General features: G+C 35.9%; 1 protein-coding gene across 8 annotated transcripts in view; it reads left to right on the forward strand.

Annotated features, from left to right (window-relative positions):
- The window catches only part of PHACTR3 (phosphatase and actin regulator 3), a 262235-nt gene that overhangs the window by 164050 nt on the left and 82609 nt on the right, over nt 1–15576 (forward strand). For 4 of the 8 annotated variants that reach the window (XM_031951701.1, XM_031951700.1, XM_031951705.1 and 1 more), the window contains exons 5-6: nt 7712–7918; nt 14090–14354. In XM_031951701.1, coding sequence (XP_031807561.1) covers nt 7712–7918; nt 14090–14354 — 472 coding nt within the window. The remainder of the gene's footprint in view (nt 1–7711; nt 7919–14089; nt 14355–15576) is intronic. The other 4 variants (XM_031951704.1, XM_031951706.1, XM_031951702.1 and 1 more) reach the window with 3 other exon arrangements.

Raw genomic sequence — 15576 nt, forward strand, 5'->3', positions numbered from 1 at the left:
GTATGGGAGACTTGAGGAAAGAAGAGGAAAAAAAAAGAAAGAAAAAAATATCCACAGTGGAAAATAAGCATGATAAAGAGCAAAAATGTTTTGTTTTGCTGAAGTGAAGACCCAGATGAGATTTGATAACATCTGTTTGTGATACACCCAGACAATACCTTTGCCTGCCATCTTCCATCTCTGTTAAGTAGTACATCAATGGGGGTGGGGCAGGTGGATAGTGGGAATAATTCAGAGTTGGGCTTTGGCAGTGTTAAGATTTAGATTGATAGTTGATTGAAGCATTTATTTTTAAAATTAGTTTTATTTATTAAATTTAATTTTTTAACAGTCATTAAAAAAGGAGTTCCAAATTCTTATACCTCCACCTTGAGAAAAGGCAAGCTATGGTGTAAATTATACATGTGAAATCATGCAAAATATGTTTCCACATTAGCCATGGTGCAAAAGAAATCACAAACAAAATAAAACAATAATGATAAGGAAAGTTAAAAAATAAGCTTTAATCTGCATTCAGAATTCATCAGTTCTCTCTCTAGAGTTGGATAGCATTTTTCATTATTCCTTTGAAATTTTCTTGGATTATTTTTTAATCAGAATAGGAATTTCACATTTAATTATCTAAACAATATTACTCTTACTGTGTTCTATGGTTCTGCTAACCTCACTTTGCATCAGTTCATATAAGTCTTAGCCCAGGTTTTTCTGAAAACATCTTCCTTTTCATTCCTATACCTTAATAGTATTCTTTCACAATTATCTACTACAATCTATTCATCCAATCCTCAACTGATGGAAATGAATCCTGATTCTTTGCCACCATAAAAAGAGCTTTTTATAAATTTTTTGTACAGATAAGTTCTTTTTTCTTTAATTTCTTTGGAACAAAGATCTAGTAGTAGTATTATTGAGTCAAAAGCTGTACAGAGTTTTCTAGCCCTTTGGACATAGTTCCAAATTGTTCTCTAGAATGGTTGAACTAATTTACAACTCAGTGCACTGATGTCCCAATTTTTCTCCTCTAGCATTTAGCATTTTCCTTTTCTGTTTTGTTAGCCAATCTGAAAGGTGTGAAATGGTCTCTCAAAATTGTTTTAATTTACATTTCTCTAACCAGTAGCGATTTAGAGCATTTTCCCTTTCTTTTCTTTTAAATTTGAACACAAACTAAGAGGAGGAGCCCATTGCCATGTACACATCTAAACCTATAAGAAGATTCAAAATATAAAGTAATAGATTTCAAGTAAGCCTATAAAATGAGTATACATTGTGTTGAGATCTGTCCCTCTTTTGTTTGCTTTTCTTTTGTTCTTTGTTGTATGCTTTTTACTTTATTTTCCCCTTCTTAACATCCCCAAGAAGGCTACAATTAAGTGTAGATAGATCTATATCTATACATACACACACACACACACACATCCTTATATACACATCATACCTATACACCCACATACATACATAGGTATCCATAATCGTGCACATATTTACACATATACTTTCATACACATTTATGTAAGACTACACCATACTTATTTCCAGTTGTCCTTTCTCTGAAAGTGGATAGCACCTTCCTTTATAAGTCCAAGTCTTTCCCTGGGACTAAGACTAGGGATACTACGGACTCCCATCCTCTGCTACTGCATTCACCAAGTGTGTGGTAGTTGCTTTGTCCCAGAAGTAGCAGTCCAGCCCAGGATTCTTCTGGTCAGCACAACTGTGCTTGACATATCTCAGTAGTGCAAGGCCCTTCAATCTTCTCCCTCTTTGTCTTCAGATCCTTATACTGCCCATGAGCTGAAACTAAGGATGAGGCTGCTTCTCAACCCCAGCTGCCCCCCAGGCTTTGTGTTTTGTTGATTCCTTAGAGTTGTCCTGCAAGTATTTGTACTTCACTCAGGGCCAACCCTTGGCCTAAAAAAGAAGCCAGGACTTTCCTGGGGTGGTCTTAAGTTGTCTTAGGGGGACAGTTATTTTAATTTGTCTTTTCTGTTGCAATGCATTCTCTTTAAGGCAATGTTTTGTGTTTTTTTGTGGAGGAAATTTGGAGAGCCTAAAGTTTTCTGGCATACTCTGCCATTTTCCCAGAATCTTCTTGGAGCATTTTTTCATGTAATATTGATAATTTTGATTATTTCATCTGAAAACTGCCTGTTCATTTCCTTTCCTTTCTTCCTTCCTTTCCATTCCTGGGGAATGGCTCTTATTGTTTTATAAATTTAGCTCAGTTCCTTATATATTTGGGAATGAGTTCTTTATCAGAGAAACTTGCTGAAAATTTTCCCCAATCTGCTATTTTCCTTTTAATTTTAATATTTAATAATAAATTTCCATCTAATTTAAATTTATATTTTCCTTTAATTTTAATTGGCAGCATAACTTTTGTTTGTTCAAAAGTTTTTTAATTTCATGTAATCAAAACTATCCATTTTGGCTCCCATAATCCTCTCTGTATCTTGTTTAGTCATAACCTCTTATCTTATCTTTAGATCTGACAAGTAGTCATGGTTGAAGAGAGGGAATGAGTTGTTTGTTTGTAGGACAAGCATCAAGTAAGTAAAGAATAGGAGGTGAGTTAGAGTTGAATTGGTTAACTGTAGAGTCAAAATTCAGAGGGAGAATAGTAAAACCAAGGAATGGATGATGGTTTAGGAGAATATTGAGGGATACAGGGATTAGAGATTATGATGAAGACCAAAAATAGTTTCAATACATAGATATGAAATGTTTGGAGGTTATGGTCAGATAAGGGAATTTCACAATTCTTAATCATGGAAGTGGAATGATTGTGAAATTTGGTAAGGAGATAACCAGTGATCTCTTAAGAGGCAAATCCAGTGGGCATTCCTCCATCCTCCTTCCTGATCTAGTTCACAAATTTCTCCAGGGCAGCAAAGAGATGGCTGGAAAAGAATAAGTAAAATGAAGAATCACTGAGAATTTGCTAAAAATAGTTATCCAGGAGAGGCAGTCATCCATCAGGAGAGCAGGGACTTGGGGCTTTCAGCTTTTGCAAAATTTCTGTTTCAGTACAAGATGGGAATGAAGAGCCATGTATATGTCTCCTGAAAATTAATTTTTTAACTGTCAATCATTGTATAAATATGAGCTGTGATTATTACTTAATTTTAGTAGTTTAAAGATTCCTAATTCTATCTATGTGGATGATCCCTCTGAAGAGATAACAGACATAATTCATAGTTCCTTAAGTTTCTATAGCTCCCCCCCACCAAAAAAAAGTCCATTCCCTATGGCAAACCTTCTGGTGATAAATATGAATTTATTTGGGGCTGAGATGATGGACCCTATTTGTCCCTGGGTTTAGCAAAAAATACTTTTCAGCTTAGTAGAATCTGTACTGTACTAGGCAAAATCTTTGAGATCCCAGAGTAGGTAGAATAAGACTTTAATTGGTGGTTCTTACAATTTTATATTTTAATCAATATATTTTATTTCAATAAGTTATAGAAAACAAAATGTTGGCACAATAGGTTAAAGACAACAAAACGTTGACTTTGGAAAATTGGGATCTGAGTTGAGATCTTCGCTCCATCATGTGTTATATGACTCTTTACCTCGTGGGCCTGAACTTATTTAGTTTTAGTTTTTGTTGTTTTATTTTGTTTTTTAAAAAGAAGGGGAGATAGGATAGAGATGAATCTGTGATTTCATGGATAAAGGTAACTCTGATGAGAAAACTTCAACTACCCATGTAGGTCAGTGGTGTCAAAATCAAATAGAACCAGGAGCCACTAAACCATACTTAAGTAATCCTAGGATGGCATGTAGACATACAGAACCAATCATGTTCACATCTCTTTTTAAAATCTAATCCATCAATACATTACAATCACATAGGAACTACATTTTAGTCAGATTCAGATTGTACTTGGAATTATTGTGGGCCATGTGTTGGATACCACTGGCCTACATCACTGAGAAAAGTAAGTAATATGTGTTAGAAGTAAGACTTGAACACAGATTTCCTGTCTCTGAATTGGCTATCCTTGTATGTCATGTTGCTTCTTCAATAATAGAGGTAATCATACTTATATGAAGAAGAAAACTCCTTAAAACATTATATAGAATTAGCTATTATTATATAAAATGTGTTATATTAGAATGTAGACTGTGAACATAGCTACATAATACATATATAAGGAGTGATGGTAGGGAAGGGAATTTTGGTCTGAAAAGTCATAGAAATGGCAAATGGAGGCTTAGGGCAGTCAATTATGGTCTTTCTAGAAGGAATAGTAATATTGATTTATTATTGTTCTCAGATTAGTAGGTGAAAGGATTGTCTCCCACCACTACAATATAAACTCCTCAGAGGCAAGAACTGTCTAACTTTTGCATTCATAATTCCAGTGGCCACCACATTATTGGTTATTTTTTCATTTCTACTTTCATATATACTATGATATATATAATATATATATATATGTGTGTGTATACATATATATGCACATGTATGTATGAATTAATGTAATACTATATCAATTAGGACCAGGTCTATGATTTCACTGGTATAGGGAACTATCTATGATGATAACACCTTCTCTGCTGCTTAGTCTTAAATAATTGTCCATAGCAAGGGTATCAAACACTGCCAGTAGCCCTGCACTACTCAGTAGGACAAATCAGATTAAAAAATGTAATTAGAAATTATAAATAAAACTATAGTAGAATATAGATGACATTAATATATAGTTTCCTAGGACAAATATGCAGCTTGTCAGAGATCTTTTTGTGTGTTAAGTGGTTCTATTTCCATCTGAGTTTGATTTGTTCTAGATTATAGAACGTCTTAAACTTTTTACATTAGTGACCTCTTTTCACCCTAGAAATTTTTACATGATCCTGGGTATATAGGTATGTAAAAATAAGTATACAGATCAAGCTTCTACTAGTAAGTAACAAATCATAGAATGCAACCCTATATTCAGTTATAAGACCCCCCACATAGGGTTGAAGTTTAAGAAGCTGGGTCTAGACCACTGAGAAACCAAGATGATTTGTCCAGAGACATAGCCAATTTTATGTTAGAGGCAGAGCTTGAACCAAAGGCTCCAAGGCTGACTTTCTGTCCATCACTCCATGGTACTTCTCAATAAATTATGATGTGATAAACTATTCTGAAATATGATAATCAGTAATAATAATGAAAATAATAAGAGGGTAAAAAGGCCAAAAACTATAGCATTTATTTAGCACTTTGAGGTTTGCAAAGTACTTTACAAAGATCTCATTTAATCCCTACAACAATCCTGAGACCAACCTTAGAGTTAGGAAGACTTGATTTTAGGTCCTGTCTCTAATCCATACATAATAGCTGCTGGACCCTGAACAAGATATTTAATATTTAACTTTCAGTGTTCTGGACAACTGAGAAATTTAAGTTGTAGAGAGACCCAATTTGTATTGGTTAATTTTTTTTTACTGAGTTCTCTAAACCAGTTATATTTGTGGACAATCTCCGCATCCTATCCCCACCCCATAGCCCCAAAAGAAAGAGAAAAAAAGAAAAATCATTACTTTAAAAGCTTGTTGATTATTATTTCCCTTTGTATTTATTTGATTCACTAGAAGAGAAGTGATCTTGGACTGGAAAAGAGTGGAGAAATCTAGTACTTGAAGAAATCAAAATAGGAAATAAATGGTTTAAATTAGTCTGTAGAAAATCTTTGAAGGGAAGTGGAAGACTACTCAATATGTGGGGATGGTAAGAAGAAAAAAGAACAAAAAGAAGGAAATGAGAGATTTGTCCAAGAACCAGCCATGAACCATTCCACATGGACCTTGTGCTTTCACTTTAAAAACCTTTGCTTCAGTTGGAGATTGGAGGGTGGGATATAATTCAAAGGAATCCTTTGGAAAAGTGAATGTGAAAATTACTCAAGAACACTGACTGAGAAATAAGTGAAGTCAGAACCCCCTCCCTTGGGAATGGAGGGTGTTAGCAGTCAATCCTTTGTTCCAGTGGATCCTCTTTATATACTGCAGAGAGTCAAGGTCATATGGTAGTGTAGAGATCAAGACTTCTAATTGTGTTCCTAAAGAAGTTTCATTGTCCATTTTGGCTCAACAAAGCAAAAGGAGATGCTACTTCTCTGAACAAAAGTGGTAAGATATTGTATAAATTCACTGTTCTTTTACCTTGATGGTTTGCTCAGATCCTCCCTTACAAATCTTCTTCTATCCTCCCACAGCCTATTACACTAACTTTAAATTCCTGTTCCTTTTTCTATACATGCATAGCATCCTGTATTTTCTTTTGGTGAGGGTTTCTTGGAATTCACCTAGAATGAATTTGAGCATTGCTTTAGTAGGAATACCTGAATTCATTGGCTTGGAGTTAGGGTCTGCTCTAATTAAGTCTTTTGGTTTTCACATAGTTGAGTTAATCCATCTCTCACACCTCTGACACCAGATATTCACCCAGGACCCCATGCATCCTTTTAGCATAGTTATTCATAACAATCACTTCAAGATAAACACTATGTATTAGATTCATCCATAATGAAATCACTTTTATGAAATGCCCTATCAGTGGAAGACAATTGGTTGAAAAGATGAGAAGTCAGTATCACAGATAATAAATAAAAACCCTGAGCTCCGTCAAGTGCCAGGTAGAAAAATTGATCTCAGGTGAGTTATTATGTAAAGTAACTCACAGTATGATTATGTTTTTAGGAAATTAGTTACTTCTAAACAGGAGCCCAAGGATCAGTTTGATTCAGATGAAAATCTCATCATATTATCCCTTTCTGGAAAATAAACATCAGCTAAAAAAGCTTAAATGTCTTCTCTCTCATCTTTGCCACCAAGTGCCTGTCCTGCTACTTCCCAGGAGTAAGACATTGGCATAGAAGCTGGGGAGACTTCTCAGGAAATATCTGGAAGAAGTTATTAAAATGCTTATCTTGGATTCTAGGTAGATTTTTTTCTTTTTGTTTGTCCAGAGTGGAAAATGGTTTTTGAAAAGATGTAAGTGATAATAATAGTAACAACAACAAATAATTATATTTATTTGACATTCTAATGTCTACAAAGTGCTTTACAAATGTCTCATTTAACCCTTACAATAACCTTGGAAGGTAGGTGCTGCCATAATCCTCATTTTACAGGTGAGGAAACTGGGGGAGTCAAAGTTTAAGTGACTTGCCTCAGATCAATTACCTGGTAAGTGTCTGAGATTGGATTTGAACTCAAGGGTTCTGTTTTTTTTTGTTTTGTTTTGTTTTGTTTTTTAACTCCAGACCTAATAGGGTTCTCTACTGTACCAATGAACTGCTTACCAAGAGTAGAAAGATAATTTCTGTGTAGGAGAGTTTCCAAAGTAGTTAATTTTTCTTTTACTAATAGTAAAATAGGTCACAATAGGCAGTGAATTGAGCCTGAGCCAAGGATTCTGGTCCCCCTACTCTTCAATTCATAGAAAATAATGTAAGCAAAGTTGGGGTGGAGGGGTTAATCAAGCATTATGGGTTGTTTGGCTTCTTCTTGCTTTGGAGTTTCTTTGATATAATTTATTTTTTGTTTGTTTGTAAAAACAAAATCATAACTAGTTCAGCCTTCAACTTTTTTGTAGTTGAAGTAGTAGTACTGCCTCTGCCATAAACTTCTCTCATTTTATTTTTCTAGTCACGCTTGGTTTTGTAATGATAAACTGGATGCTTTCATGAATCCTATCTTTTCTTCCCTTGACTAGCCAAGCTGCCTTCACCATCTAGTGAAGAATTAGAGGATGTCAGCCTGTCCTCTGTGGAAGAGTCTGCCCAAGCCTTACCTATTTCTGAATCCACAGACTCCCCCCATAAACACATGGAGAGAAACCCAGCCCAGCTCCCCAGCCCCCCACGGCTTCCAGTCCCACCACCGAAGTCAGTCTCCAATAAAACCAATAAAAATGTAACAGGTTAGTTTTTTGTTCTCTATTTTTCATCCTTTATTCATCTCCCTGAGTGGGGAAGGGAATGAGAGGGAAGAAGAAATGATGAACTTTTACAGCATATATGTGCTGAAACTAACCAAAGGAAATCATTCCCATAATTTCCCATTTTTAAGGGAAATTTTGTGTAAAGCTGTTTATTTTTAGTCAAAAGGCCAAAAGGAAATTGGGGGAGTGGGTGGGAGTTCTTACTTTAACAAATAGAACCTTGCACTTAGTAGATCCTTAAATGTTTTTAATTGAATTGAATTACTTTGATTCAGTTCAATACAACAAATGTTATTAAGTGCCTACAATGAGGAATTGGCAATATAAAGACAAAAATGAAACAGAGCCCGCCTTCAAAGATCTTATTTTTTATTGGTGGGGAATTCAACATACACACAGATTGAAAAAATACCAGTCAGACTTAGTGTGAAGCAGCCAAGGATTTGCCGTAGTGCCTTGTAGAGTGGCCAGAGCAAGATGCATTTCCTTCCCATATACCTCAAGAATTTGGGCTACATACTTCCTCTCTTCCCTCTCTACAGCCCACTATGGCTGTCAAGCCCCACTCTCAGGGCTTGGGCTTAGAGGGTGCAACATCAGGGACTGGCCTTGAAATACTGCCTGACCTGAGGATGTGTCATACATGGCATTAAGGATCATTGATAAAGGTATACACACAAGCCACTGTAGCAACTTCCCAAACAATCCCTAACCTTCTTTGCTCTACCTTTCCATGGTATCCTTTAGAACCTTCCTCTATTATAAAAAAAAAAAGTCATATCTCACACATCCCTTCCATTTTCTGGTGCCTGCTGAAATCTAGCTTTTTCCTGGAGACATCATGTCTTGGCACCCCTTCCAAGACTGGATGTTCCTCTCTCACTGTTGACATACAAAGCTAGGAGAATTTGGCATATCACTTGCTTCCCACCGCTTCTTTCACATCCTCCCTCTGCCATCAAACATTTCCTCAGTCTTTTAAAATTCTCCTCATCCTATCCAGATTCTTGATGCTGTTATCTCTCTCTCCCTCTCCCTCCCTTCTCTCTCTCTCCCTGTCTCTGTGTCCCTCCCTCTCCCTTCTTTTTCTCTCTCTCTGCCCCCCCTCTCTGTCTGCCCCCCTCTCTCTGTCTCTCTCTCTCTCCCCCTCTCTCTCTTTCTCTCTCCCTCTCTCTCTCTGCCCTCTCCCTCTCTCTCTCTGCCCTCTCCCTCTCTCTGTCTTTCCCTCCCTCCTTCTCTCCATCTCCACTAAGTTCAGGGCCTTCCTTTCATATACAGCAACATTAGCCAAAGACATCTGTACTACACCTCCTCTACCCCAAACTTTTTCTTTCCCCTTTGAAAATTTTGCCTTTCTACTTTCTCTGATTCTTCAACTCTCCTAATCACTATTCTCCAGTTTGCTTTCTTCATATATGTCTCTTAAGCCCGTGGTGTCAAAATCAAATAGAAATGGGAGCCCTACAGACTACATATTGACTTAGTTTTTAAATATCTCATCTATATTTTATTGTATTTTTACTTATTTTCTTAAATATTTTCCAGCTGGCCAGTATATTTGATACCTTGTTTTTGACACCTGTCTTTGGCCAGAAACTCTGAGGATCTTTTCCTCCCAGATTTATTTATTTAGATTTTTTTTGGACTAGGTGAAAAAGGACATTCTTTGCCTCAATTGCTACCTTGCCTTAATTGCTTAAATCCAATTCACTGGCATGTCATGGCATCACCTCCGTGATGTCATGATTCTCTTTGAGAATGAATAACAAACAACAATAACCAATTCCCTGTATCCCTACCCTGCTATTACTCAACTGAAATTGTCCCAGATCCTTAGAATTCCTAGTTACATTTTTAATAAACGTAATTTGAGGAGATAATAGAGGTAGTTTCCCTGTGATGCATCTGTCTTGGCTTCAAATCTCAGAGACTTTTCCTATCTTAAAACTAAAAGATTAATTCTTTAGGTCAAATTAAAGTGTGCTTGATCAAAACTATCTGTTTTTATAAACTCAGTGAAAATTGGGTCATTAAAGAAAAAGCTGCTGTAATAATAAAAATATTTGTAGTAATCTTTTTCTACTTCTCTGGGTTTTTATGAATTATTCTTTTTTTTTTTTTGCTGAAGCAATTGGGGTTAAGTGACTTGCCCAGGGTCACACAGCTAGTTTTTCATGAAATATTAGACTGATAGAGAAGGTCATAGGTATATCAGAAGGTAGATTACTAAAACTTAATTTTTTCCCCTTTTCTGAGTCTCTAGGAGCAAACAACCTGTTCATTATTGATATAAAATATTCATCTTAGTATTACTTTTTTTTGGGGGGGGGGACAGGGATAGTAATGTTTAGAATTGTGATTTCATCAACATGTGCAAACCTTCCAGTGATACAAATAGGCAAATCATCCATGATTTCTAGAGAGTTTTCTGTGTAACTGAAGACTTGCCTATGGATATCCAGCTAATATGAGGCAAAGGTGGGATTGGAACCCGTCTTCTTGGCTCTAAGGCTCAGCTTCTAACTACCAAGCTACAATATTGTAAAACTTTGTTTGAAATATGCCTTTTCAATACTTCAGGTTTTATGATTTTATCTATGTGCATGCTCCTTTCACTGATGTAAATACTTTAGTAGATGAGATAAGTTTTTATGACTGAAAAAAAAAATACTTACCTTCTTTCTGGTAATGAGCATCTACAATGAGGGAGATATACAGTGGCTCCTAAGACTCAAAGTCAAAATATTTAAAATTTAATTTAATTTTAAAATTTGTATTCTACTGTTAAAGTTTTTAAAAGCCAGAATCAGCTCCATCTCTTTCTTCTGTGCTACTATGAGATAACAGAGTAGAGTTTTGATGCAGGGAAAGAGGAGGGATAAGGTATAAATACTTGAGAAAGAGAGTATACTTAATTACCTTACTGAAGTATCTTTATTTTTAGCTTAGTGACATAGTTTCTTACCCTTTCATAGGCTTAGAGAAATGAGGTTTAATTGTTAAATTCTATTCTTTCCTTAATTAAAAAAAAAAAAGTGAGGTGAGTCTTTAACATTGAAAAATGCAAAGCATACTTCTGGTGGAAGAAATATCTTTCTTCTTTTGAACACCTTTCAGTTGGTATGTTGTTTTCCCCCTTAGAGATTCAGTCTTTTCACTGTTCTTAAAAATAAATAAATAAATAAAATAAGGAAAGATGTGTTTGCCTCAGTATCTCAACACTAGATGGCACCAATGGGAAGAAAAGTCATCTTAACAGGTTTTCATCACTAAACTACTGTTGAAATTTATCATCAACAAAACCTTTCTTTATGAAAGCCTTACTTGGTCACGAAGCTATTCTAGGTGCCAGACAAAGACAGTAATACACAGCAACATTAACTAAAGACATCTGTGCCATCCTTGTCTTTTATAACCTTCTGGTAAGAGGGTTTTGGAGATAGACCATATTCCTGCATGATAGGTTGAATAAGGAATGCTTCATAGGATCATAAGATTGAAAATTGAGTGTAGTATTGCAGGTTAAAACTTTGTTGTCATTCAATTGTTTTCAGTCATGTCTATCTCTTTATTACTCTATATGGATTTTCTTAAAAAAGATACTGGAGTGGTTTGACATTTTCTTTGCCAGCTCATTTTATAGCACTTTTTTCATTGTACCACCTAGTTTTCCTTATGTCATGTTAACCAATCCGATAGGTGTGAAGTTGTTTTAATTTACATTTCTCCAATCAGCATTTATTTAGCACATTTTTTCATGTGACTATTAATAGCTTTGATTTTTTTCTTCTGAAAATTGTTTGTTCAAACTCCTAATAATAGTGAGTGCTAATAAAGTATTTCAATAGCTTTTCTTAAATTAGAATTATTCTTTTCTGTTGTATCTGGGAAGAAAAGAAAGAAGAAAGGGAAAGGCCATGTAAAGAATGCAAAATAGGATTATATATTTATAACTGCAAGGGAATTTAGCTAATCCAATCCCTTCATTTTACAGATGAAGAAACTGAGACACCCAGAGCCATTTAACTGATTATCTCAAAGCCATTCAACTAGTGAATGGCAATGGAGGATTCAAATAAGGTCTTCTGATTTCTAATCCAACCCTATTTCTTCTATATAGACAAGTTCATATGGATAAATTCATTTTTTATGCAAACTTTTCACTTTTTACAAATCTAAAGATATTTTTCTAAATACATCAATATCCATGGTAATGGTTTGCATCACAGGTGCTTCATTCTGTACACAGTTTCTAAAATGACTTTTCTAAAGTGCATGTCACTACCCTATAATGACAGGTTTCCCTGTGAACTTCAGTGGTCCCTTGTTACCTCAAAGATCCAAATATAAATTCCTTTAGTTGACATTTAAAGCTATTTACATTTTGGTCCCAACCCCATTTTCTAACCCACTACACATTTTCATCTATTCTAAAATCCAAGTAATCTGCTTTTCTTTTACTTTTTCAATAACAGTGTTTCTCCCTTCTCTGTACTAACTGTCCATATCTAGAATGCATATACTCTACTCCACATCCCAGAGTCACTAATTTCTTTCAAAATTCAACTTGGTTGTCATTTTCTACATGAAGCTATTTCTTATCCTTCAAATGTTAATTTAATGCCTCCTTGTATAGATTGTATATATACATATATATATATATATATATATATATATATACACACACACACACTTTTTTCCTTGTATATATTGTTTATGTACTTTAATAAGTGTTATTTCTTCTAATAGGGTATATGCTTCTTGAGGATGGTGTTTGTTTTTGTACCCCAACACCTAACAGTGCTTGGTAAATAGTAGGCACTTAATAAATGCTTGTTGATTGTTTTATGGTAGTCTTCAAAAAAATAGATAATTCTTGCCTGATCCAAGATTAAAAATACTATCTTTACTTTTATAACTATTTTTACTTGAAAATAATTCTAAGACACTTCTAAAGTTGAATTAAGTAGAAAGGAGCTGCTGTTGTTACTAATGATGTTCACTTCATTGAAGTTTGTGATCAGGTCTAGGTTCCTTGAATGTTGAATTTTGGGCTGGTCATAGTATCAGGTTTCCTAGCAGAGAGTAACCAGTTAAGCATGGTGAAGTTGCAGCCCATTTGTACCAAATCATCTGTTTTCCTTCCTTGCCTAGGACCCTTGAAAGCAGGCTGCTTTTTTTCATTTTTCATGTTAGGTATGTGTTTTAGTTTGATTTTTCTTTTTCTTTCCAATGAAAGATGAGATTGCTTCCAGAAGTTGTTTTCTCCCCCTCTCTCCCATTCCTCCATTTTTTTTGTCAGGGCAAGGTGACAGATTTTTCCTATTCTACCCTCCTCCTTTCAGTCTCTGGGGAGATTCATTGAGGAATTTTAATGAAGTTTTTGCTCTGGGCTTTGGCAGATGTCTTGACTGGGGGAGTTATTCTCCAGAATAAACGCTCCTGAAAGGAGCACTTCTACACTTAGAAGGCTGTTTTAAGAAAGAATAGAGAGGGAAGAAGAGAAAAAGAAGAAATAAAGGGTGGACTTGAGGAAATGGAACAAATTCCAGGATGGAGAAAATATGAAAGAATAGGGAAAATACTTTATCTCTCTCTGTCTTTCTTTCATTCTCACTCTTTCTCTCTGTCTCTGTCTCTGTGTTTCTATCTCTGTCTGTCTGTTTCTATATCTCTTTGTCTCCTCTCTCTGTGTCTCTGCCTTTCTCTGTCTCTCCCTCTGTCTCTCTAGAATCTCACTGTCTCTCTTTTGACCATTTTTATTTAATCTCAGTCATTGTAGTGATTTAGGAACCAGGTGAGGAAACTATCAGTATAGATCAGCACCTGTTTTGCATTTTATATCCTAGACAGCTTCCTAGGACCACTGAAAGGTTGCTCAGAATCACAGAAAGCATCTAGCAAATAGGAGACATGAACCCATATCTTCCTGACCTATGTTCCACTCTCTATGTAATATGCCATCTTTCCCCTTCTGATTGCTTTGGTTGGATAGACTATGAATTTGCTATTCCATACTTTAAGACTATAAAGCAGACAGTGATTACAGGTCACAATTCACTCCTGAGTTTGAATATCTAGTGTTCCATACTCCCAAAACAACAAACGTTGCATGCTGGTTTTCTGTTTTTCTTTGTTTGCCTCTTGCAGCAGAGAGTGACCCGGATGATGTCCCAGTGAAATCCCCTCCTTCCACAATCCTGAAGAATTATGTTGTTGTTGGTTCCTCCCAAATCTCAGGACAAGCTACCCTCTTCCAAGCCTCTGGCCAGAAAATTTCTGAACACCACCTTAGAGGACAGCATTCCACACCCACAGGATCCCCTCATCTTGCTGCTGTCCATAGGCCCCTGCCTCCTAGCAGAGTCATCGAGGAACTCCACCGAGCTTTGGCAACTAAACATCGCCAGGATAGGTAATATCCTGGTTTCAATTCACCAAGATTTTTTGTTGGTTGGGAGGGAGGTTGGACTTCAAAAAGTCCTTTGTAAAAAGAGTAGGGTGCTCAAGGAGTTTTCTTAATATGTTTGGTGGTGGACCACTGGTCCTTATGTGTTTTTCCTGAATACTAAGGGGAAAAAGTACTAAAAAGAATTCATTTGCATATTAACCTGTCTTCAAAGAATTTATAAAGGCCTGCACTAGGGAAAAAAATATGGATAAACTAGTTTTTTGATGTGGTTCATGATCCATAATGGGAGAAATAATAAAAAAAACACATAGGATGGTAAATATGTGTTGAGGAGTAATGATGTTGGACAAGAACAGAGATTACAAAGATGGGTAGGTGATTTTCACAGCAAACTATATAAAAAAAATGACTCGTGTCAAATAGCTGGCTGAGAACTGTATACTTAAGAGGAAGCTTAATTCAAAAATCATCTGAAGAAGATTTGTAATATGCTTGGATTGGGTGAAGACCGAGTGTGGTCCTCAGTGTGGCTCTCAGACCACTTTAAGGATTTGATCCGGCCCTCTAATAGCTATGAAAAAGGGGATGTCAGAGAAAGGAAGATGATTACAAATAATTATCAAAAGCAATGGCCAAGGGACTAAGTAAGGAAGAGAAAACCAAAGACCACACACACACACACACACACACACACACATTAGCACACGCTAATGTCTAGAGAACACAGAAATTAAGTAACACAGATGGACAAAGTGGAGAATAAGCAGAAGAATAAGGGTCAGGAAGCACCTGGTGGGTTTAGCGAATATATTAAATAGAATGTAACAAAACTAAAATAGGCTTTTAGGGTACGCTGACTCACTCCTGTGAAGTCAATTGTACAAATTGTACAAATAGGAACAATGACTTGGCCTTAGATATCAATAGTGAAGAGATCTTCAAAGTAAATAAAATCCTTTTTACAAATACTCTATCCAACATAGAATGTCAGGGAATTGTCCAGATCTCTAGCAGAGTAAATGATTTGCCAGAGTCACACAGCCAGTGTGGACTGGAGCCAGGATTTGAGGTTGGCTTCTCAAACCACTTCACCAAAATGCCAAGTATTTATATCAGGAAGTGTCCCATGTTATCTGGCCTCTTGAGGAAGGGAAGATCATATGGGCTAACAAAGCAGATCTTACTTCTTGGTGTTCTGAGGACATTTTGTTAGTTGAAGAAACCA

The sequence above is a fragment of the Sarcophilus harrisii genome, chromosome 2 (assembly GCF_902635505.1).
Source record: "Sarcophilus harrisii chromosome 2, mSarHar1.11, whole genome shotgun sequence".
Lineage (NCBI taxonomy): Eukaryota > Metazoa > Chordata > Mammalia > Dasyuromorphia > Dasyuridae > Sarcophilus > Sarcophilus harrisii.